General features: G+C 38.6%; 1 protein-coding gene across 1 annotated transcript in view; it reads right to left on the bottom strand.

The window, feature by feature from the left end:
* The window catches only part of LOC124380994 (sacsin-like), a 28,885-nt gene extending 7,048 nt beyond the window's left edge, over positions 1–21,837 (bottom strand). Inside the window, 7 exon segments of the mRNA XM_046842364.1 lie at positions 1–4,245; positions 4,454–4,542; positions 4,651–6,088; positions 6,537–6,683; positions 14,321–14,432; positions 16,209–16,296; positions 21,809–21,837. Of these exon segments, the coding sequence (XP_046698320.1) occupies positions 1–4,245; positions 4,454–4,542; positions 4,651–6,088; positions 6,537–6,683; positions 14,321–14,432; positions 16,209–16,296; positions 21,809–21,837 (6,148 nt within the window).
* Between the last annotated feature and the right edge of the window lie 1,631 nt (positions 21,838–23,468).

The raw sequence follows: 23,468 nt of genomic DNA, 5'->3' as shown, positions 1-23,468 counted from the left end.
TATTTTGCCTATTGGTACCCAATGCAGGAAGAAATAAAATATGTTTTAGAGTTTCCCAGTGCAAAGAATCCAGATGTGCAAACTTCTCCATGGAGTGAAAAAGACACTGAAGATGTGTGTAGGCTTTACTTTTGTCTTTAGCCCAAACTTGGGAGATTTTATTAGCTCTCCCAATAACTTCCTCTAGTGGGAGCACATCATTCAACATTCCCAAGCCTGACAGTCGCTGAATCCTTTCTGGAGTAAAATAGTCATTTTTGGTTTCATCAAGGAAGCGGCCCTCCTCTGGCTCATATAAGCATGCAACATTCCCATGAGGATTCACCAGTTTGTTAGAGAACTGAAGAGTCCCTGTTTTCACTGTTGGAATGCATGCAGTACTTTTCAGCAATTTGTCAACTTCATGATCATTCAAGTCTATGGCATTCAATATAAGAACATTTCTGCAGTGTGCCTCCATTTTGTTCAAGTTCTTGAAAACTACTTGGTAAAATTCAAACCAGCTAAATGTTCTCTCCTTTACCATTTCACCAAAGCCACATCGAATGAAATTATTCCTTGCCCAGGCCGGCAAAGGGACGGAACAGTAGCTCGATTCTGGATAATTTAGGAACACCTCCATTGCAAGTTTTCCCACTGTTTCATTTTCTTGAATACTTGGATCAAGAAATCTTGCATTGACAAAGGAGCACCAGGTTTTTCCATTACTCAAGAGCTCCAAGATTCTGACATTTGTGCTCTGTACAATGGCTGAGTAAAAAGCACTAACCAAAGGTTCAAATGCATTGTTTACTTTTTCTGTGTCAGGCCAGAATGTGTAGTAATCATAGTTCTGAAGGTTCCCATTTTGGTATATTTTCTTAAGCTCGAGCAGTGTGGTGATGTAGGCTGTTGCAACTGCATCTTTAAGCAGTGATTTGTTCCACTCCAGTTTTGTACCAGTTTCCCACAAAGCCTTCCTGTTTGATGTGACTGCAAATGATCCATTGATATGAACTGGGAGGCCTGTATCTATTGGAAGAGGAAGGAAACAAAATGCCTGGCCATCTGAAAACCTTTCATCAGGGGACCACATATTATCTGATTCTTTTTGTAGAGGTACTGCAACTCCTCCAATTGGTAAGGAAAATGTGCATTGATCCAGTTCAAACATTCTCAGTGAATCCTTTGTCCCAAAACAGGAATAGACAAGCCAGTGCTGTTTGCTAGGTCTCACGGCACACTCCCAATCTATTTCCACAATATTTGCAGTAAAACAGTCTACAACATCAAGGCAGCTTGTGGCAAGGTTTGTCAGAGCTTCTCTGATGTCTTGTAGATGCCTTTCATTTGAAATTTTAATTGAGCATACGATCTCTTTGGAGATTTTCAGAACGGTTTCGATTGGTTCTTGTTTAAAGATTTGAAGTGACAATGACTTTATGTGCTTAAGAAATAACAGAGAAGTTTGAGAACCATCTGTCAAGTGTTGCTGAAATGCATTTATATGCTCTTTGTCATATACCTTGGAGCTAATTTCTGAATTGCAGGCCTCCTCTGCTGTGCGAAATGGTAGTTTAATCAGAGTACCACTGTAAAGTTTCTGGTTGCTGTTTGATAGATCACAATCGAAAATCCCCTGATAAGATTTGAACTGTCCAGGAAACCTCCTAAACAGCCTATCTTGGAACAGGTCAAGTTTAATTCCAGGAACTGATTTACTTTTTATGTGTTTTTCCAAGTGGGTTACATTTGGATCAAGAAGTAGGAGATTTTTTCCACTCAAAATAGATGGAATATCTGTCAAGTGGTAAACAGCATTAAAACCTAGTCCAAACTTCCCGATTTTCTCAAGTTTGTGTTCTTTTGATGCAGAGCCAACCCTAACAATGTTTTTCCAATCTTCCTCTGAGAACAGCTCATTGTTGAATGCCCAAAGACAAGGACCATTGCACAGAGCCATGCCTTCATCAATAAGCCCTTCAGTTGGGTGTACTCTGAAATCCAGCATAAATCTACAGGTAATCGCACCAGCATCTTCAGCATTTTGTAGGAGTTCTTTAAAAATGTCATTTTCATCATCATACTCTTTCAGTATGTTTTTGATTCTCAAAGTGATTGGCTCTGTTTGACCACACTGCTCGATTCCCTCATACTCTTCCTCATCTACTATTATTTGTGGTTTCAGAATACGGGTACTTAGAAAGGGAATTTTCAGCCATTTTGCAGTCACAGGTAGCACCTCCTCATGGATGACATAGAACTCCTCTTTATCTTGTTGCAGGTCATTTAACCCATCATCACTGATATCACAAAAAACAGTCGTTTTTAAAGGTTGTAAGGTGAAGTTTTGGTTTTGTGCCATGACTGGTACTGGTGTAGTGTCCTTTAAATTCTTTTCATTTTTTCGCATCCAGTCAAGGATGGCTATTGACATTTTAAGTTCAGAGGGCTCGCCATAAGGTGGAATCCTGTCATCAATGTTTTCTTTAATGTCACTGAGTATAGCTTCAATTTCTTCATCAGCAAGTGTTTCCTTCACACCAAATTCTCTAAGGAGCTCATCATATTGTAAAAACTCTTCAGGCACTTTCTTGATGTAAAGACTTAGATCAAGTTCAGCTGGATAAGTGAGCACAACTTCCCTGGGTGACACAAACTCATTCTGGGTCCAGAGCCAAGAAATGCTCTTATTGTTCATCTCCTTTCTGAACTGTTCAATATTTTCTTGCATGAATTTATATGTGCTGTGCAAATTGTTTTTGAACTCATAATCTGAGTCTGGACTGGGCATTGTTTGAGCCCAAGATTTTACAACACACAAATTTTCCATGACCTTTTCAGCTGGAGGAAAACTATAAAGGTCAAGTTGGTGGCATATGCTCTCATTTAGGTCTGAAGCAAGTGGCATGACATGTCCAACAATTGCAGAATACTTTGAAGCCCTTATTTCAGTTGGTTTGTAGAGACACCGCTTCTGACTGTTTTTACTTTTAACCAAATTTGGATTTTCACAAGGAATCCACTGCAACTGAAGAAGCTCTTGTCTCTCCTCCTCAGAGAATTTCAAGAGCAAGTCATTTCCATTCAGTATTCTTATAAGAACATCAGCCTTTTTAAAAGCCCTGATTCGTGAGTGGATGTGGAGTTTTTGAATTTGTGAGGCAACATAAAGAATGTTTGCTGGCGACAATTCTTCTTCTTTTGTTTGTAGGCCAAGTTGTTTCAAGCTTTCTAGCATTTTTGCTGATCTATAAACTTGTGGTGGGAAAAAGTCTTCCTCAAAAAGATCAAGGAAAGTTTTATTCGTTGGATCAAAAACATTTGATGGCCTTTTGCGTTCACCTTGCTCTGTCAAAATGAATCTGAGATTCTTGCATTTCCTGAGCAATTCTTCATTTTGGGAGAAAAGGATTTGCCCATGATTCAGAATCCAAGTCATTATTTGTTGTTCATTCTCTTTTGCAAAAAGATTGGCATCAATGCAGTCTACCAAGTAAATAGCTAACTGAGCAGGATCCAGAAGCTCCACTTTAAGGAGAGACAAAAGTCTGCGGTCAGCTTCATTTGCACACTGGATTATGGTGTCAGGCACCGGTAAATCCTTTGGAATGGCTGGGTTGGACTTTAAAATAACTGCTTGTTTTGACTCAATGGCAACATACTTTTCAGACATCAATTTAAAAATGGGCAGAGCTGACAACAGATTTTGCTCTACACCAGAAAGAAGATCCAAAGAGGAGATATAGGTTTTAAACTCCTCCTTTTCATGAATTGAAGTAGAAGCAATACCTCTGATGACCTTGTCTCTGTCTATATTTAAAATAATTTGCAGAACGTTCCTTGGAGATGGAGTCAGAACGTAACTTTCGATGTCATGATGCTTTAGACACTCATCTTTCTTAATGACAGTACCTCCAATTACATTAACCACTTTCTGAATTTGATCTGATAAGGTGTACTCTCTGCTGCTCTGGAAAATCAAAGTGGATTTCTTTTCCATTCTTGCTAACATTACAGTACTGGTTGTTTGTTGAAATGGTTCCAGGGGTATCAAAGGCATGCCAACAAAATCTCTTAGCTCTGCCCAATGATCGTTCAGAAACTTCCAGAATTCCTTCAGCCATGTTTTTGGTGGATGACCATCTTTTATAGAATTCCACTTTACATGACTTTTTGTCTCTTTCCACTCTTTTGGTAAATGTTTCTTGCAAAATACACCAACATTGTTTGCATCCAAATTAATAAGTTGATACAGTTTTGAATCTAGAATTAAGCAGAGCAGATATAGAATTGTCAGTCTTGATGTATTTGAATTTTTTTAACAGCTTAAACTTCAAAAAATGCTATTTTATATATTTTTTGTAATATGGCTACAGTATTTTTTAGTGGTTTAATGGTTAATATGCTACTATGATCAGAATGTCCATAAACCATTTTATACAATCTGCAAAAAACACAATAATTTCCATACTTGTCATGGCTATGTGCCTCAGATGATGGACCGTGGAACTGTTCAGATCTTCAGGCAGAAATCTGTCTTTGCAAAAAGGCAGCAAAACCCTAGACATAGAAGAGTGTATATATATTGTATATATATATTAGTATATATTATGTTGACAATTCACAACAAATGAGTATAAAATAAACAAGAGCCATATGAGAGCTTACCGTGAGAACTTCTCATTGTCAATCAAAACAGTGTCCTCCTCTTGGTTTGTAAACGCCCTGAAACTTCCATCACTAAGTGGCAAAAGCTGCAGACCATTTAATTCTTCATACCTTCCATCACTGAGCACATACTCCAAGATCGACAGTTTCTTATCCTTAGCAACTGATTTAATGTTATTTCTGTGGAGCACAGATCTAACAAAACTTGGTGTCACCCATTCCAGACTGTCAGGGTTTGGAAAGGTTTCCTTTATGCTGAGTAGAACATGTTCTGGCACAGTCACAAGGTTTTCTCCTTCTTCAATCAATAAGTGGAAAACTGCAGACATTATATCAGTGTCAGTATCCGCTGGGAAAACAGCTTCTGAAGCAGCCACCCATTTGTTCTCATTTTTCGCTAAGGAAAAGATTTCTTGATTTGGAAACAATTGTTGAAAAAGGTCTACTGCAACTTTATGCCATCGAGGGCTGTGTTGTGTCTCTTTCAGATTAGGCCAGAGTTTGTATACAGCACTTACAGGAAGTACTGACTTTTTTGATAGTTTCACACTATCTTGGAGTATTTTGAGATATACATGAGGAAGAACCTCCTTCATTAGCAACTCATTCCACTCTGCTGATTCATCATTCTTCTGATCCTCTTCCTGCCACTTGATGTACCTTCGGTTGTCTGTAAGGCCAAAGCATGCGTTAATATGAATGGGAAGTCCTGTCCTGTTTGTTTCATTGTTTGGAAGTGGCAAAAAGCAGCTTAGCCTTCCACTGCTACCTGCCCCATCTTCATCACAATGAAATGCTACATCAACCTGAGGGTAAAAACTCAGTTTGTCAGCCAGTTTGTCAATGTCAGGGACGTGTCCTTCTGCTAGCCGACAGGCTGTCACAAGCCATTTGGTGGTTGTTTCATCTTGACCTGGTGAACTGCAGGACACTGTCTTAAAGCTAGTCTTGCCTTGCACATAGTTTCCTCTGAAATCGTCAGTCTGCTGAAGAGGGCTGGTTGGTGATGATGTAGAAACTTTCATCCTAATTGTAACACTGCCATTTGAATCAATATGCAACAAAGAAATGGATGAGACTGATCTCAGAAATAAAACGCTAATGTCTGCATCTGGAATGAAGCTGTCAAAAAGTTGGGTAGCCTTCTTGGAGTCATATAAATTGTCAGAAATCTCTGAGGCCTCATCACGCAAAGGAAACCGAAAGAGTGTTCCTTTAAAATAGTGCTCGTTGATGATTTTGTCCCAAGTACAAGAACCATTAAAGACTAGATTAATAATATCCTGAAAAGGTTTGAATTGATCTTTGAATTTCAAAATGTGTTTTCTGTCCTCTTCATCATCCAGGGACCAGCGGTAGCCCTCACGTTCATCATCAAACATCAGCTTTTGGGGGTCAAAAATGGCAAGGTGTTTGGAGCTAAATACACACGGCAAATCTGTAAGAAATAAGAATCACTGAGTATTACAAACTCATTTATTAAGGAAAATATAATTTTTAAATCTATTTTCCACATAATCCTAATTGTGTTTCTCAAGAATTTAGGTAGTATGTAGTTCATCCAATTAATAGCATTATAAATAAATGAGTCATAAAATGCATGGAATTTTCTGTCAAAAACTATACATTTATCTTTCTAGTTAACTACGTAAACTATGCTTCTACAGTTAAAATACTTCATGGTTAATTTGCTTGCTTGCTAGGATACCTAGAATGCTGTATGATGTTATAGACATATAGCAATCATAGAAAACTTTGATTAATATAAAAATGATTTAGTATACATGTTATGTTTGGATTTTTTTGTATAATTTTCCTGATTTAAATTCCAGTAGTTGGATTTTACACTTGTTTAAATATTGGTAGTTTTTTGAAAACATCTTCACCTGTAACATGGTAAACAGAATTAAAGCCGATCCCGAATCTCCCCACTTTGGTTGGATCGTCATGCTTGATGCTTCGCCCTGCTCTCTGAATCCCTACCCAGTCGTCCTCAGTAAAGTCTGCATCATTGAATGCATAGAGAGCCGGTCCTACCAAAAGAAAAATGAAATGTAAATTAAATTAGAACTGGTCAAAGTTAAATTGTTCCTATTGAAGTTGAGGTCTAAACGATGTTAAAAATATATATTTTTTGTTATTTTGATCTGTTAAACAATTAAAATTAGTTTGTTCCCAGTGTCTCTTCAGAATGAGACTTTGTGATATGCAGTGAGAAACAGGACCAAATCTGTAAACTTTCTGTGAACAAGTGGTTAAGACATTGGACTCTGGATTGGAAGATCAAAAGTTCAAATCCCAGCACAACCAAGCTGCCACTATTTGGTCCTTAATCATAAAACATCTTATTTGTAAGTCACTCTACATAAGGACATCTGCTAAATGTCATAATGTAAATGTAATATGCAAGGTCAAACAGGAATAGTCAATCTTAGTGAGCTGAAAAGAATTCTAGAATGCAAATTTTAAATGTCTCTAGGTTACGTATGTAACCCTGGTTCCCTGAGAGAAAAAGACGCTGTGTCAACAACACTTTGGGAGCGCTTCCATTGTCCACACTCTGAATCCCATGTGTGATCAGTCCATTGGCCAAGAGGCTATAAAAGGCACATGGGGGCCATGGTAGGCCACAATGGCAGACACACAGCCTTTAGGAGTGGAAGAAGCCAAACATTTGGCAAACTGTTCCTGAAGGAATTCCAGAACGGAACCAACCATGCCTGAGAGAGAAGATTCCTCCTGAGAGGAATCTCCCAGGGGTGGTGTTTGAGAAGGGCTACTAGGTCCGCAAACCATGGCCTGCCTGGTCACCTTGGGGCTACAGGCGTGGCCTCGGCATACCAAGGCATCCAGCCCTAAAGGGGCTGTCATGGAAAGCAAGTCAACCTGAGCTTTGTAAAATCTCTTACAAATTTGATCCACCACCTCAGAGTACGGAGTGGATTGTCCCACAGAAAGAGCCCTCGGGCTCTAAAACACCACTGTACACAGAGCCTGCTCGGGCTTCACCAGAGTGGGGCACACACTGTTGAACCAGGGTGGAAACTCGCAGGACCCATCAAGGGGAGGGCACCGTATACTGAGATGTGCACTGCCCCTTCCTGGGGGAGTCCCCAGATGGTCCTGTATCAGGATGTTTTGGCCGAAGCTCCTCAATTGAAGGTGACAGTCCTCAGACTTGTCAGCCATTGTGGTCAAACAGCCTGCGGGTGGACCTGGTGAGGCATCAGTCTTGCCCACCAGCACTTAGGTAGTTTGAAGGGACTTGGTGGGCAGTGCCGGGGCTTTTAGGGATGATGCCACACTCAGGTAGAGATAGCTAGCCAGCATCTCTACAACCTGGTGGATCCTCCCATAAACATACTTTTTTTTTAAGGGGCAGGCCAAATAAGGCTTCGACAAGACCACGACACCTCAGTGAAGGTAAAAAAAAAAAAAAAAAAAAAAAAAAAAAAGAATCGGCAGACCCTAAAGTGAAGGCAGTGATGTGGGTTGAGGTGAGACTGCTGTTGACTGGCCGGCTATTAATTAATTAATTAATTAATTTATTTATTTATTTGTTTGTTTGTTTGTTTGTTTATTTAATACATTTTTGTTATCTTTTTCAAACATGCTTTGGCATGGGTCACTACCTCTAAAAGCTCCTTGAAGGGGGCTGGGTGAGGGGTTGTCTCCGAGGGCTTCCTCAGAAACACAATCTGCACAGCAGATTTCCCTGGGACCGACCTAGCATGCTTTGCTTCCAGACAAGCAGCACATGAAGGGAATGCTTAATTTCTTAGTCACTTTTATTTTCATTTTTATATTTTTTCTGACATTTACCACTTACTAAAGACACATACAAACATAGAGCGCTTAATGAACAAACAGAAAATAGCACCGGTTTCACTTCATGTGCATTCTATAGTTTTCCAATGGACTGATTACACATTTGATTCGGAGCGTGGACAACGTCAAATCGTTCCCAAAGCGTTGTTGACGCTGCTTGAGTAATTGGATAAGGAGGTCAAACTACTCGGAGACCATCTATCAGCGTATCAGGGGCTGTTGAACACTCCACTGTCTCTTCCTATTCTCCTTCCATCCCCATACCTCAATCTCAAAGAAATCAATCACCTGTCAACAGGCTTCTTGCCCTCCCTCTCCCCCTTCTAATCTCCCAGTGTCTTCTCCACAGGTGGGTGATTCTGACAGCACAGGTGCGGGAAGCCTAGGCTGGCTGCAGGTGCTGTGAGAAACCTAGGCATATCCTGGACCAATTCCTCGCAATAGAGTTGGGGGCCATGGTTTGGATCCCTGACGCAGCACAGGATGCCCCAATCAAACTAGAATGTACCGCATACGTGTGAGTTTTCAAGTGGGTGTATTCTGGCTGTGATTATATCACCATCCACCAAAGCTTGTTTCAGTGTGAGGCTTTGAATACTGCATGATAGGTAAAGGTGGGGATATTCACAAATATCTGCTAGTGGCCTCTATGTTTGATCTGGGGAAAAGATTTTAGAATCGAGGCAGTGGTTAGTGGTTATTTTAGGAATTAATTGGCTCTGCTTTCAGCATCTATTGAGGGGAATGTCTGGATGGGTCCTGCAATAATTTTAAGCATCATTTCCATGCAATCTCTAGGGTGGGATTCCGAAAGAGATCCTGGCCAGTCATGGCACAGCATTCATGTCACAAACACTACACAAACTTTATACATTTTTGGGGAATATATCAATCTGTACTAGTGCTTATTGTCTGCAGACAGACAACTTAGCAGAGCAATTTAATTTAACCCTAAAAATTATAATTCAGAAGTTTGTTCACAAGGATGCATGGAACTAGTCTAAGTGGCACGAGCCCCTTTGGTATGCAGTGTGAAAGGTCACACAGACCACCATGGGATTTTCCTCTTTTAAATTTGTTATACAGCTGTAAGCTGCATGGAGTGCTTGATTTCTTTTATAAAAATTGCCCTTCCTCCAGCAAAAATGAATTCTTGACCTGAAAGCAAAACTCCTCACTTTGGTTTAACTACACTGGAGAATTTGCTACTGGCTCAAGAAAGGCAGACCCGGCTGTAAAAAAGGGGAGGCCGAAGTTAGAATGGCTCCCAGGCCTGAGCCGGTAGGTGTTTGTGGCAGCAGGGGCATGGCTGAGTGCCAATTTGTGAATGGAGGCTGGAGCTGAAGGAGCCCAGAGGTAAAAATCACACCACTCAAATGCAGCTTTGCACTCATTACTCTCAATAGAGCCTTCTTTAAAATAATGTTATACACCTCAGGCAACTAGAATGGACTTAATGAGGGCATTACGTTGTGTTGGGTTTGGTAGGCTATGCAATAAAATACCTAAAAGAAGTCTTTTAGCAAGATTTCAGCACATAATGTAATGTATTTACAGTTTAGATGTACTCTTTCATCTTTTTTCCCCAAAGGCAGAGTTGTGAAAGGGGTCCTGACTGACCAGGGGTTGTGTCTGTCAGGAATCTTAAAGGACACGGTGCATGGCCAGATTATTCTGTCAGAAAATGCGGGTGACTAGGTAAATGGGTGAGGACCCAAATGCAAGTTGTGATAGGATTCAGGAGAAAACAGGCTTTAATAAAATAGTAAGCAGATCAAAGGGGCAAAGGCAAAAAACTAAGTCCAAAAAACAGTCCAGGGTTTAAACACAGGCAAACAGGGTGATGCAGGCAAAAACTAAACCAGATTTAAAAATACAGTCCAAAAGAGCCGGCAAACAGAATAATTAAGACAGAGTAAAAACACAAACCAAAAACAAGTCCAAAGTCAAAACCAAAGCAGAGCAGAAAAGGGGTAGAGAAGGAGTAGGAACAGGAACCAGAGCAGGCAGGGTGCCAAGAATATTCTCAGGGGCTATGAAGCCGGTAAAATAATCTGGCCCTGAGCTAAAGTCTTGGGTGTCCTTAAATACTAAAATGAGTGACAAATGTAAATTGGATGGAATCATTTCAACAGGCTCTTAGTTAGATAATTGTTTTCAATCAATTACTGTTTTGCACAAATTTTTGTGTATGTGTAGTACACACTTTTTTGCACATTGTACTGTATAGCATAGTATACAGAAGTACACTGGTTGCATGCTATTTTGTGTTTTTTTGTATTTGTCCTGCACTGTATTGTATTGTCTGTTTGCACTGCGTTTTGTCTTTCACTGTTTGCAATAGGTTGTACATGATGCACTTTATGTGGCTAGAATAACTTACTTTAATCCTTAGCTTTGTGTTTTGTATGTAGCTCTATGTTGTTTTATGTAGCACAAAGGTTTTGGAGAAATGTCTCATTTTACTGTGTACTGCATCCGCTATATATGATCGAATTGACATGCCCTTAATCTGGGATATGTTAGACCCCCTCCATGTCCCAACTGCAAGTCAGGCCTTTGAGCAACTCAAGACTGCTGTTACCATGGCCGGAATTCTCAAACTCTTCATTACCGCTATCAGCCACAATGATTACCTAGTCAAGGTGTATGGGCTTTTTAGAAATGTTCTAAGAAACATATTTGCGAGATTTATCTTTAGCCCTATTCGGACAGGACTAGTTTTCCAAACAAAGTTTGAGTTAGAATCTTTTTCAGCCGCCGTCTGTCATTTCATGTATGGATTCGGACGGGACTAACATCTCCGTGTTTATTACGGAGGTAGGCGTGTCTGTGTTTTACATGTGGGCATTGCACAAGACCAAATGTCCAGGATGCGTGGATTGCATATGGTCATATGACCGATGGTTGCATCAAATTATTTTTTATAAAAAAATGTTGTATTTCTTCACAGGGTAGCAAACACATTTACATCCATTATTGGTGCGCAGAAAGCAGAAACTTAAATACCGGTGTGCTAGGGTTAGTACAGTAGACAGTACACACAAAAAAACGCGTTTTGGAAAAAACATTTTCGGCAATCGCATTCGGGCGGGATTAGATTTCTCAGAGGACCGCCGAGTTTGCTGAAAAACAGTAGGTAATTTGCTCTGGAATTTTTACAGAGGTCATGTAAGAAAAAGACAGACATGGCAGATTTGGACGAGATTAAAATCACAAAGTACGTCTGTGAAACAGAAATTTCTCTAATGACCCCCCTGTAAAACTAGTCCCGTCCGAATAGGGCTTTTGTGCATATTACTGAAATTTATTCTGCCAGATACTCAAACCTTGTTTACATTGTTTACTAAGTAATTTATTATCTCAGGGACCACAATTACCATGATACCATTCACAGAGAAAGTTTTTAATTTCACATTTTTCACACTGGCAAAATATTTATGTTTTAGGATACATTATGAGCTCAGATAGGGTAACAGTGACCCAGCCAAAAATTTAAGCCATGGTAAATGAGCCTATTGTAGGGACAGTAAATAATTCACAAATATCAATTATGTTTTCAAACTTTAAATTCAATTTATCAGTTATCAGATGTATTATGACTGGGCAACCTTGACTTTTATGTCAACCTTGTAGGGTAACTGCAAGACCTTAACATTGACACTCGCTGCTAGTCAAGGCTTTCGGCAGCCAAAGACTATCCTTACTTGGACCCCAATTCTCAAATACCCTGAGCTGTTGAAACCATTTCTAGCAGGAGTAAATACCTCGGAAAACGGTATGGGGCAATATTGTCACAATGATTTAGGGAGAAGCCCAAAGACAGTCCCATGGCCTGATTCTCAAGCAAACTGAAGGAGTGGCAACACTTTTAAGAAAAGGCAAAGCACCCTTTCATCATTTTCATTGATCTCAAGAAACTGGAATACTTACGTTCTGCAGAAAGATTAAAACCATATCAAGCATGCTTGTCCCACTTCTTTGCCACATTCAGATTTACAATCCCCTGCTTAACTACTCACGTAGATCCAAGAATCTAAAGGCTGATATACATGATGTGGACTACATAGCAGATGGCCCCTCCTTCATTTTACTATATACCTACTTTTTTGGAGTCGTAGAATGGGAGCTAAACCATTTGCTGTGCCAAGTACCAAAAGAGCAAGTTCCTAGCACATGTTCTAGAGGCAAACTGTATGTCCAAGCACAACACAACAACCGACTTTGTACTTGGACACAACGGGCTATGGGCACAGGTCACCCAGCCACTCAATCCACCTGCGGCCTGCTTGGAAAGAGGTATTCCAGGCAAAGCATCTTTTCCAACACCCAGTCGATAATCTTCCTATGTTCTGGATGTGCTTAAACCAATGTGCACTGTATACTTCTTTTAGGAAAGCTTCTTTCTCTTCCTATTCTGCAACATTTTAGTCAATATACTTCGTCATTGACTATCCTGAGTCTCAAGGTAATACAATACACTGATTCTGGTTATCTTCAACTTTTTTTTTCTTTTTTCTAATCCCTGTGTCTGATTCCTTTTTCTTAGCCTTCACCAGAGCAAAGTTTTAGGTTACCAATGTGTTTGATATCTTAGATCAAAATGGTATCTTGATATCTATCAACCTCAACTCTCAGAATTATAGACAAGTGAAGAGAGCTAACCAACAGGTGGGACAATTTCTAAAAACTTCCTGCTCCTTCAGTATTAGATCAGAAACAGGTCATGCTGTGGGGCAAATAAGCCCAGAGTATCTTTTTCCTGTAGAACCCCAATCCTACAAATTTACCAGCAGTGGATAGTAGCGTTAAGAGGATGGACTTCTGAATGGAAAGTTGTTGGACTTCTTAACCTTCAGCTGCTCAGTTGTATAAATGAGATAAATGTAATTCAACCTGGATAAGGAAGTGTAAATAAGTGGTTCTATTGCAGTAAACAGGTATAGAAACACACATATCAATGATGTGCAGGTGGGGGCTTGTGTCATATCTATGTCAGCTGCGATCCATTTTAGATTCTAGAAACCCCTGGACCTTTAAATATGGTCTCTACATACTGCAACTCCCAGACCATGCATACACCAACCAGGCATAACATTATGATCTTATAACAATATAAGCGGTAAGTGAATAACACTGATCATCTCTTCATCATGGCACCTGTTAGTGGGTGGGATAATTTAGGCAGCGTGTAAACATTTTGTCCTCAATGTTCATGTGTTAAAAGCAGGAAAAATGGGCAAGTTTAAGGATTTGAGCGAGTTGGCTAGATAACTGGGTCGATAACTGGGTCAGGGCAGGATAACTGGGTGATGGCTAGATAACTGGGTCAGGGCATCTCCAAAATTGCAGCTCTTGTGTGCTGTTCCTGGTCTGCAGTGGACAGTATCAATCATAAGTGATTCAAGGAAGGAACAGTGCTGAAGCAGCGACAGGATAATGGGTGGCCAAGGCTCATTGATGGGGAGCAAAGGCTGGTCCGTGTGGTCCGATCCAACCGACAAGCTCCTGTAGCACAAACTGCTGGTTGGTGTACACTCTCCTGATCTGAGTCTCAAGCTACTGATTGAACTAACACTTAAAACATGTCTGCTATTCATAAACTTATGCAAAAGTAATGCTCTTTGTAATCTGTTTTTAGGATTCAAAAGCTTTGTATAGCATGATTTAATATTTTGCTGCTTACTTTTTTTATTTTTTTATTTCGCCACTACTATTTGTACCTGTTTTCACCTTATTACGTTTTATTACATAATTTGCTGTAAGGATCAAAGGATTTTGATTAACAGTAGCTAATTGCCATGACTTTAAAGGTTTGTTTCATAAATACTGATATAAGTACCTTGATACTTTCCCAGTGCCTGGGTCCATACACTGTCTGTGCCATATCTTCTCTCATCATGGACGAACACAGTTTTTGATGCTCCGGCATCATCTGCGTTCTGTATCAACTCCTGTTAAATAACAGAATAATTTTATTAACATAAATAGGCACGTCTGTTTAGAAGATAACAAATGTAAAAACACTTGTGAACAATTGTGAGTATAAAGCTTATGGAAATAAATATGTTGAATGAATATATTATGTTGTGGGCTATAAATGGTTATAAAGAAGAACAAATGAAGTATAAAGCAAGTACAAATGATGTTGACATTATAACAGCAATATAAAGCAATTGAAAGAAGTATGAACTTATTACCAATGATTACAAGGATGTTGGGGTCAGTGCTGTGCTCGTTACTAAAAAATAGTAACTAGTTACAGTTACTCGTTACTTCATTCAAAAGTAACTTAGTTACTTTGTTGATTATTTACACCAAAAAGTAATGCGTTACTGTTAAAAGTAACTTTTTAGTTACTTTTTTAAAGAACGTTCTTTAATGTTCCCATTAATGCCCTTGTATGCGTTATGATCTACAAACACTAAACTGACTTAAACATAAAGTCATTTTTAAACACTATTTTATTTAAGTCAGAGCAGCACAAACTGAATATATCACAAGCATTTCTGAAATAAATAACAAAACAAGCTGAATAATATATTCACAATCAAAAACTAAAGTAGCTTCTGCATCATAAAAGCTGTTGTGTTGAGCTCTTAAAAATGTTCCTTTCACAGCTTAAGTATGAAAACTATCAACAATGTACAGCAGAACACCGGGTTAGCTTCTAGCTTTGTCAAGGCATGGAGTTTCTGGAGGTGCTGCTATCACAGTAGATACGAGCTTCGAACCAGAAAGACAAAGCTTGCATTACACTCACAAGTTTTTGTCTTTATATTTAACTAAAGTGAAATAATGGTCATATTTCCACTTTGAGAAACTCGTCTTGCTCTCGCCTCGACTCGCTTTTACTGCCGCACAGACCTGAATAAATAGAGACACGCCCACAGTGCATCTTCTTCGTGTTTACAGTGGTTCATCCACCAATCCTACAATGCGTGGCTGCTGTAAACAGGTTAGACTGTAGTCTACACTTCAGCCCAAATTCATTCATTTAAAAAAGTAACGGTAACGCACCATACGGTAACGGTAATGAAGTTACTTTATTTTAAAAAGTAACGCGTTACAGTATTAGTTACTGTCAAAAGCAACACCGTTACAGTAATGCGTTATTGCCCAACACTGGTTAGGGTTATGAAGATGTAAAGAATTAAAGAGGTATTTTAATTGTAAAGGATTATGACTTTAAATAATACCAGAATTGCACTAGAAATACACAGAATCTGATGATTATGTAGTGAATTAAGTTTGGAGAATTAATCTGAAAATTCTCCAAACAAATAAAGTTATGAAGCTGAAATAAAGGCAAATAAAATAAATATTGTTTTTGCATTTTAGAAAAATCATTAAAAAAAAAGGAAAAAAAATTGTGATGAATTATTAAAAAGCATGCAAAATTATTTATAAAGGATTGTGATGTAATGATACAGTATCTCAGAAAAGTGAGTACACACTTCTCAAGGGACAATACCATAAAATTTAAACTTATATACAATTATTTACTGCTGTACAAGCTGCACATTGACTACTCCAAAATATATCCAAGATTCATTTCTATAATATTGTCCCTTGAGAAGATACTAAAATGGTTGCTAGAGTGTGAGGGGTGTATTTACTTTTGTGAGATACTGTTCAGATATACACATGTAAAGGGGTATGGGGTAAATCGAGTGACATAGTCTCATATATATTGCTGTGTGACAGTTATGCATAAAGTGAATTCTTACCTTCAGAATCTGTCCTCCATCAGGATAGCGTCTGAGAATTTCCTTCAAGTAGTCGGTAAATGGTGGCGCTGTGGCTCCAAATGCATTTCTTTATAGGAGCACATTAGAATTAGTTTTGCTTTTAAAAATAGTATGTCAATGAAAACATTGTTTTAAACCTGTACACATAGCTTTAAAAAAAGAAAAACACATCAGTAAAGTGATACTAAAGTAAAAAAAAAAAAATATATATATATATATATATATATATATATATATATATATATATATATATATATATATATATATATATTTATTTCTGTATTTGGTAAAAAAAAAAAAAAAAAGTTCTTATTAATTATGAAGTAATCCAAAAAACATATAACTCCATATGCCAATGGAATTTTTGTCAAATCTAGGCTGGACGTTTCTCTTAAAGACTACCACATGGCACCCTCTCCAAAATGATTTAACTTCTCCTTTATACCACCCATTTTTGTGTTTGATCAGCTTGAATTTCAGCGACAGTACAAAGCCTCGTGGTTTGTTCCTTTATAGTTTTTGTGCCACAAGCATCATTGAAACCTTTGGAGAAATGCAGTTCCGCTTCTGCTAACCATGAACCATGTGCACCAGCAATGTGTTCCTCTCATTCTTCTGATGAGCCATTTTATTTTCTAGTGCAACCTCACATTATTCAAGTGGTGTAGGTACAATCCAATCAAAAAATCCAACTGCTCACTCATGTGAATGGCACTCCCCTGGGCTGGCACTACATTTGGTCTTATGATTCAATGCCTACTCTTTAAAAATAATTGTGTGGTTGTGTATGTGCTGAATGTGTTTCATATAACTTTATTTTCTATTTGTGTTTCCTATTTATCTTCCTGAATTTGATTTTATATGTTGTTATTATAAAGTGTTAAATTATGGCTTTCAGTGAAACTTTGTTCTGTCTAAGGATTTCACAATATCACAAGCAGCCCTGCCAGCATGGTGAACGTTTTTTTTTTAACACTTGTCTTTTAACATGAATTTATGATCAGGCACTATGTACAGAAATATCTGAAGCATACAAATTAAGAAATATAATCTCATGATAATGAACTATTGATTTACCTGAGACTTACTGGGATTGGAAAAGTTTGGAAACACGTAGTCATTGATAGTTTTTGAGACACATGCATGTCCTTTTGTTTATATACAACAGGCTAGGTAAAAGGCAACCCAGCCATTAGGGAGGCACAAGCCAGTGCATTCTTAGTGCCGGTCCCAAGCCCGGGTAAATGGGGAGGGTTGCGTTAGGAAGGGCATCCAGCGTAAAACATGTGCCAAATCAAATATGCGGATCACAAATGAGAATGGAAAGAGAAATGGTGTAGGGGTGATTCTGAAGGAAGAGTACAGTAAAAGTGTAGTGGAGGTGAAGAGAGTTTCTGATGATCGTGAAGGTGGAGGTTGAAGGGATGATGATAAATGTCATCAGTGCCTATGCTCCACAAGTTGGCTGTGAGATGGAGGAGAAGGAAAGATTCTGGAGTGAATTAGATGACGTGGTAGATGGTGTACCTAGGAAAGAACGGTTGGTAATTGGGGCAGACTTTAATGGGCATGTAGGTGAAGGAACAGAGGTGACGAGGAGGTGATGGGTAGGTATGGTTTTAAGGAGAGGAATGTGGAAGGGCAAATAGTGGTAGATTTTGCTAAAAGGATGGAAATGGCAGTGGTGAACACTTATTTTAAGAAAAAGGAGGATCATAGGGTGACGTATAAGAGTGGAGGAAGGTGCACACAGGTGGACTATGTGCTATGCAGGAGATGCAACCTGAAGGAGATTGGAGACTGTAAGGTGTTGGCAGGGGACAGTGTAGCTAGACAGCATCGGATGGTGGTCTGTAGGATTGTTTTGGAGGCGAAGAAGAAGAGGAGGAGAGTGAGGACTGAAAGAAGAATAAGATGGTGGAAACTGAAGGAGGAAGAGTGTAGTGTGAGGTTCATTAAAGAGGTCAGAGAGAGGATCAGTGGTGTTAAGGAGGTGTTGGATGATTGGGCAACTACTGCAGGAGTGATGAGGGAGGCAGCTAGAAAAGTACTTGGTGTGACATCTGGAAATAGAAAGGAAGACAAGGAGACGTGGTGGTGGAATGTGGAAGTGCAGGAGAGCATAAGGAGAAAGAGGTTGGCAAAACAGAATTGGGATCGACAGAGTGATGAGAAAAGTAGGCAGGAGTACAAGGAGATGCGGAAGCAGGTTAAAAGGGATGTGGCGAAAGCCAAGGAGCATAAAGGAGATGTGCAGACCTGCAGTAACTACAGGGGAATTAAGTTGATCAGTCACACCATGAAGTTATGGGAAAGAGTAGTGGAAGCCAGGCTGAGAGAAGAGGTGATCATCTGTGAGCAACAGTATGGTTTCATGCCAAGGAAGGGCACCACAGATGCCTTATTTGCTTTGAGAATGTTGATGGAGAAGTATAGAGAAGGACAGAAGGAGTTGCATTGTGTGTTTGTGGATTTAGAGAAAGCGTACGACAGAGTGCCAAGAGAGGAGTTGTGGTATTGTATGAGGACGTCAGGTGTGTCAGAGAAGTATGTGAGGTTGGTGCATGACATGTATGAGGACAGTGTGACAGCAGTGAAGTGTGCAGTAGGTACGACAGACTGGTTCAGGGTGAAGGTTGGACTGCATCAAGGATCGGCCCTGAGCCCTTTCCTGTTTGCAGTGGTGATGGACAGGTTGACAGACGAGGTCAGAAAGGAGTCTCCCTGGACTATGATGTTTGCAGATGATATTGTGATTTGTGGTGAGAGTAGAGAGCAGGTTGAGAAGAGCCTGGAGAGGTGGAGATATGCGCTGAAGAGAAGGGGAATGAAACTCAGTAGGAGTAAGACAGAATACATGTGTGTGAATGAGAGGGAGGTCAGTGGAGTGATGCGGTTGCAGGGAGAAGAGCTGGAGAAGGTGGAGGAAATCAGGTACCTGGGGTCAGCAGTGCAAAGTAATGGAGAGTGTGTTAGAGAATTGAAGAAAAGAGTGCAGGCAGGGTGGAGTGTGTGGAGAAGAGTGACAGGAGTGATTTGTGATAGTAGGGTATCTGCAAAAATGAAAGGGAAAGTTTATAGGACTGTGGTGAGACCTGCGATGTTGTATAAATTAGAGACAGTGGCATTGAGTAAAAGACAGGAGGTGGAGCTGGAGGTAGCAGAGCTGAAGATGTTGAGGTTTTCGTTGGGAGTGACGAGGATTTTAGTTAAATAGTTTAGTTTAGATTTTTAGTTCACGAGTAGTTTTAGATAAATGTTTGCCTGTCCAGATGCCTAAAGTGTATAAAATGTGTTGTTATCCATGCTAATGAAGGACTATTTAATGAAGATAACATTTTAAAGTTTAAATTGTATACATTGATATATGATTTGCTCAGAGTAACTCTTTATACATTTACATTACCAAGTTTGTTGCATAGAAACAAAAGGAACATGCATGTATCAAAAACTATAAAAGACTAGGTGTTTCCAAACTTTTGACAGATGGCTGGCAGAGGTTTTGCTTATATTATAGAGCTCTGAATGCTATCCGTGTCTAGTATCATTACCCTGGCACCATCTGTTGTGCTTTTAATAGCACTTCCAGAGGTTTCACCACTATGTCTGCTCTTATTAGAGCACCAGGATGCCCCGTCCTGAAGCACCCTCCTCTAGTGGAAGGTAGGCTGAGAAAGTGACTATGTAATAGGAAACTAAATACTCAGCCATTAGAAGCTCTGAAAAAAATGCTGAATCATCATTCTGCTTACCATCTGCACCGAGGTAAAAAAAAATCTGAAATTGTTTTGAACATTACCTTTCAACAATTAACTGTCACAAGCAGTGGTGAAACTGCAGCAAAAACCTATTGAGTTAAAACCCCCCAAAAGAAAAGGAGGATCAGATTGCACCAATCACACATACTATTCAATGCAATAGTGTGATTTTGCCAGTAAAATTATCCTGGTGTTCATTATCACAAAGCTCTTGTTGGTGTGGCTGGACACTCAGTGGATCAAACCTTGGCTTACATGATACATATTCCCCTTGGTCCTTTTAATAGGGTTTTTGGTCGGGGCATAGGAGAGGTGAATATTTAAAAAATGTACCATCCTCCAAATGCATGGCACATTTAGGGTTTAAACCCTCTCTTTAATGAACACACAATCCCTCCATACTGTAAATCCCTCCGGTATGTCTAACATTAGCCATAATGTCTTATAAAAACAGGTTAGCTCACTGCATGGCGCACTATTTTAACACTTACATCTCTCCAGTGCAACTCCCCACACACTGAAACCCCCGAGGTGCATAAGAAAGTGAGAAAACTAAAACAATACACTGATCTTGCAAAAAACTGTCGAAATCCCTTCAGCTACCACCGGATAAGTCCATAGGACTGTTCTAATGGTCTTTTACCAATAAGATGCCCCACATTCCTATTTATCATTAAAAATTAAGAAAATGGAAGGGTACAAATAAAAATCCAGACAATTTCTTAGTGTTTTTAAAATGATACCCTGAAATAATTTTACAACTTCGGGATATACTCTGCTATACAGTCTTTTGTTTTGTAACTCTTCTTTTTTTTTGTCCACACCTCTCGGATCACTTACTTTATACTTCTCTTTTTGTTTGTTGGTGGTAGAGACATCACTGCATCTTTATATTTATCTGTGAACACAAAACAATAAGAAATCATCATCCAGTTAAACCTAATAGATCTATTAGTGAGTTTGTAGCTTTAATGTGGAGAAGCTCTGATTCATCATCAGCCTTCTTGCAAATGAAGAAGGGAAGAATTTGGAAAGAATTTGCAAAAGATTTCATTGTTCAGCCTCAACAAATACTTGCAGGTGCAGCGACTTTGTCTTGTGCACCTTCTAGTTTGGAAAATGATCATGTGAATGAAGGTGTGGTGGAAGTGCTTGAGAGATTTTCCTTTCTGTTTTACATAAGCAGCAAGACAAAGAAATAAAAATAGATGCAAATATATAAAAAAGAATAATAAAAAAGAATATACAAAAATAAAAACAGAGAAATAAAACCAAATAATAATAATAATAATAATAATAATAATAATAATAATAATAATAATAATAATGATAATAATAACAAACAAAGAAATAAAAATAAATGCAAATATATGAAAAAGAATATACATATACTACAATAACAGTATATACAGTATATACAGTATATACATGCTCGTTGAATGACTGTATTAGTGGATGGAAAAAATTTACAATAAAAAAAATACAATAGAGTGTAAATTAGTGTGAAAATGACTTTTAAAGATATGGAGTTATACTGGTGTTATGTTCCAGTCTGAAGTCGACAGTTAAATCAGATCATTCAGAAATTCGAGTTTTTAAGAAATGTGTGTTTGCCTTATAGGAACTTTGCTATATAAAAAAAAAAAAAAAAAAAAAAAATATATATATATATATATATAAATAAATGTGTCTTGTGATTACATTACATAAATCTCAGAAATAATCTTTCAGACCAATAGCTCCTAAACAGAGAAAAATGTAAAGGAAATAAACAAAAAAGGCTATTAGGTTCCTATAATATGTAAGTAAATAAACACTTACCTCCTCCTGACAGTCCTGATGGTGTCCATGAGGAGAGCGAATGTGATGTCTGCAGTGCTCAGGAGTCAAATGTCTCCCTCTGAGCTCCGTTTGGCTTTAATACGTCTCTGAGTTTCACTTTCCACGCAACGAAACCTCCATTAGATCAGATCAGAGAGAATCGAAAGCCAGATCCAATGCTGAATCACTGTTATTAATGGGAATATTTACTCTGAGAGGGCTGAAGGCTCTGGAACAATACGCCCACATTATCATAAGAATATGTAATATATTGTAATTCTGATTATATTGTAATTATAATTCTAGTGCGATTAAAATTGGCGCAAACGTTCTATTTTATCATTATTGCTCTTTGTGAATGCATTCCTTTTAACAATACAGTTATTTTTAGGCAGAGAAAAATATATAGCCTGCATGGAACTATTACTAATAACAATAACTATAGTAATAGTGTATCTCTTTGTTCATGCAGTGATCGTTATTAAAGACTAAGTTATAGATCATAAAGAAAAATTTAATAGAAAATTATAGAAATAATATATCTTTTTATTTATTTATATAATTTTTTTAACATTGTACATTCATTCTGAAGACATTCAAACTATGAAAGAACGCGTATGGATTATATAGCAAATTAAAACACGTTAAACCACCCAGAATGTTTTCTATTTTAGATTCTCCAAAGTAGCTCCACTTTGACACTTTGATGTTTTTTCAACTCACACGTGCCTTGAGTTCATTTGTGACATTTCTTGCCTTCTAAATGTGCTTCAGACCATCGGTTGTCTTGTGCAGAGAAAAGAATGAGTACAGAGTCAATAGCCCTATTATTCTTCTGTACAAATCCATATTATGATAAACACTCAGTTAAGAAAAGACAGTCTATTATCACAAATTAAGGCAAGCCAATTAAAAATCTCAATAAATGTATCCCTAAGTGCAGTTTCCAAAACCATTAAATGCTGCGATGAAGCAGGCACCATGAAAGGTGTTTGGATGTCTTCAGTACTAACGTACAATGTTGAAAATAATACAAACACTAAAAGAGTGGGTGTGTCCAAAGCTTTGATGGAACTTTGATATTTTCTATATATATGTATTGTGATTTACAATCTGTCTAATAAGTGAGGTGATTGTGGTGAGGGAAAAAACTCCTTGAGATGATGAAAAGAAATAAAACCCTTGATAGGAACCCATCATCACCCTCAACACTGGGTAGTGTGATTATAAACCATTTATTTTCTATAACTGTATACTGTTTTTAAATTTGCCTCTGGGATGAAAATCTATTTAGACAAAGTCATCATCATCATCATCATCATCATCATTAGCAGCAGCACCACAATCAGCATCGTCATCTTCAGCATCAGCATCCGCAGAGGCAGCAGCACCCTCCCTTTCCTCCTCCTGTGTTAAATGTACAGCAGTCCAGGAGGGGGCGGTAAATTCCTCTTGAGCTGTGAGTGATGTTTCATAACCACAGAAGAAGTAGTGGACTCGGGGCATTACTTTCGTTTTTGTTCCTGCAGCCTGGTAATATAAAGAATTGGAGGTTGATTTGGGACACAGCCCAGACCGCAGCCAGTGAGTGATGCTGCGTGCGTGCGCGTGCGTGTACGTGTGTGTGCGTGCGTACGCGCGCGTGAGTCGGCTTGTTCAG

The sequence above is a fragment of the Silurus meridionalis genome, chromosome 3 (assembly GCF_014805685.1).
Source record: "Silurus meridionalis isolate SWU-2019-XX chromosome 3, ASM1480568v1, whole genome shotgun sequence".
Lineage (NCBI taxonomy): Eukaryota > Metazoa > Chordata > Actinopteri > Siluriformes > Siluridae > Silurus > Silurus meridionalis.
Note: the sequence above shows the minus strand (reverse complement) of the source record. Positions and strands in the feature narration are given on the sequence as shown.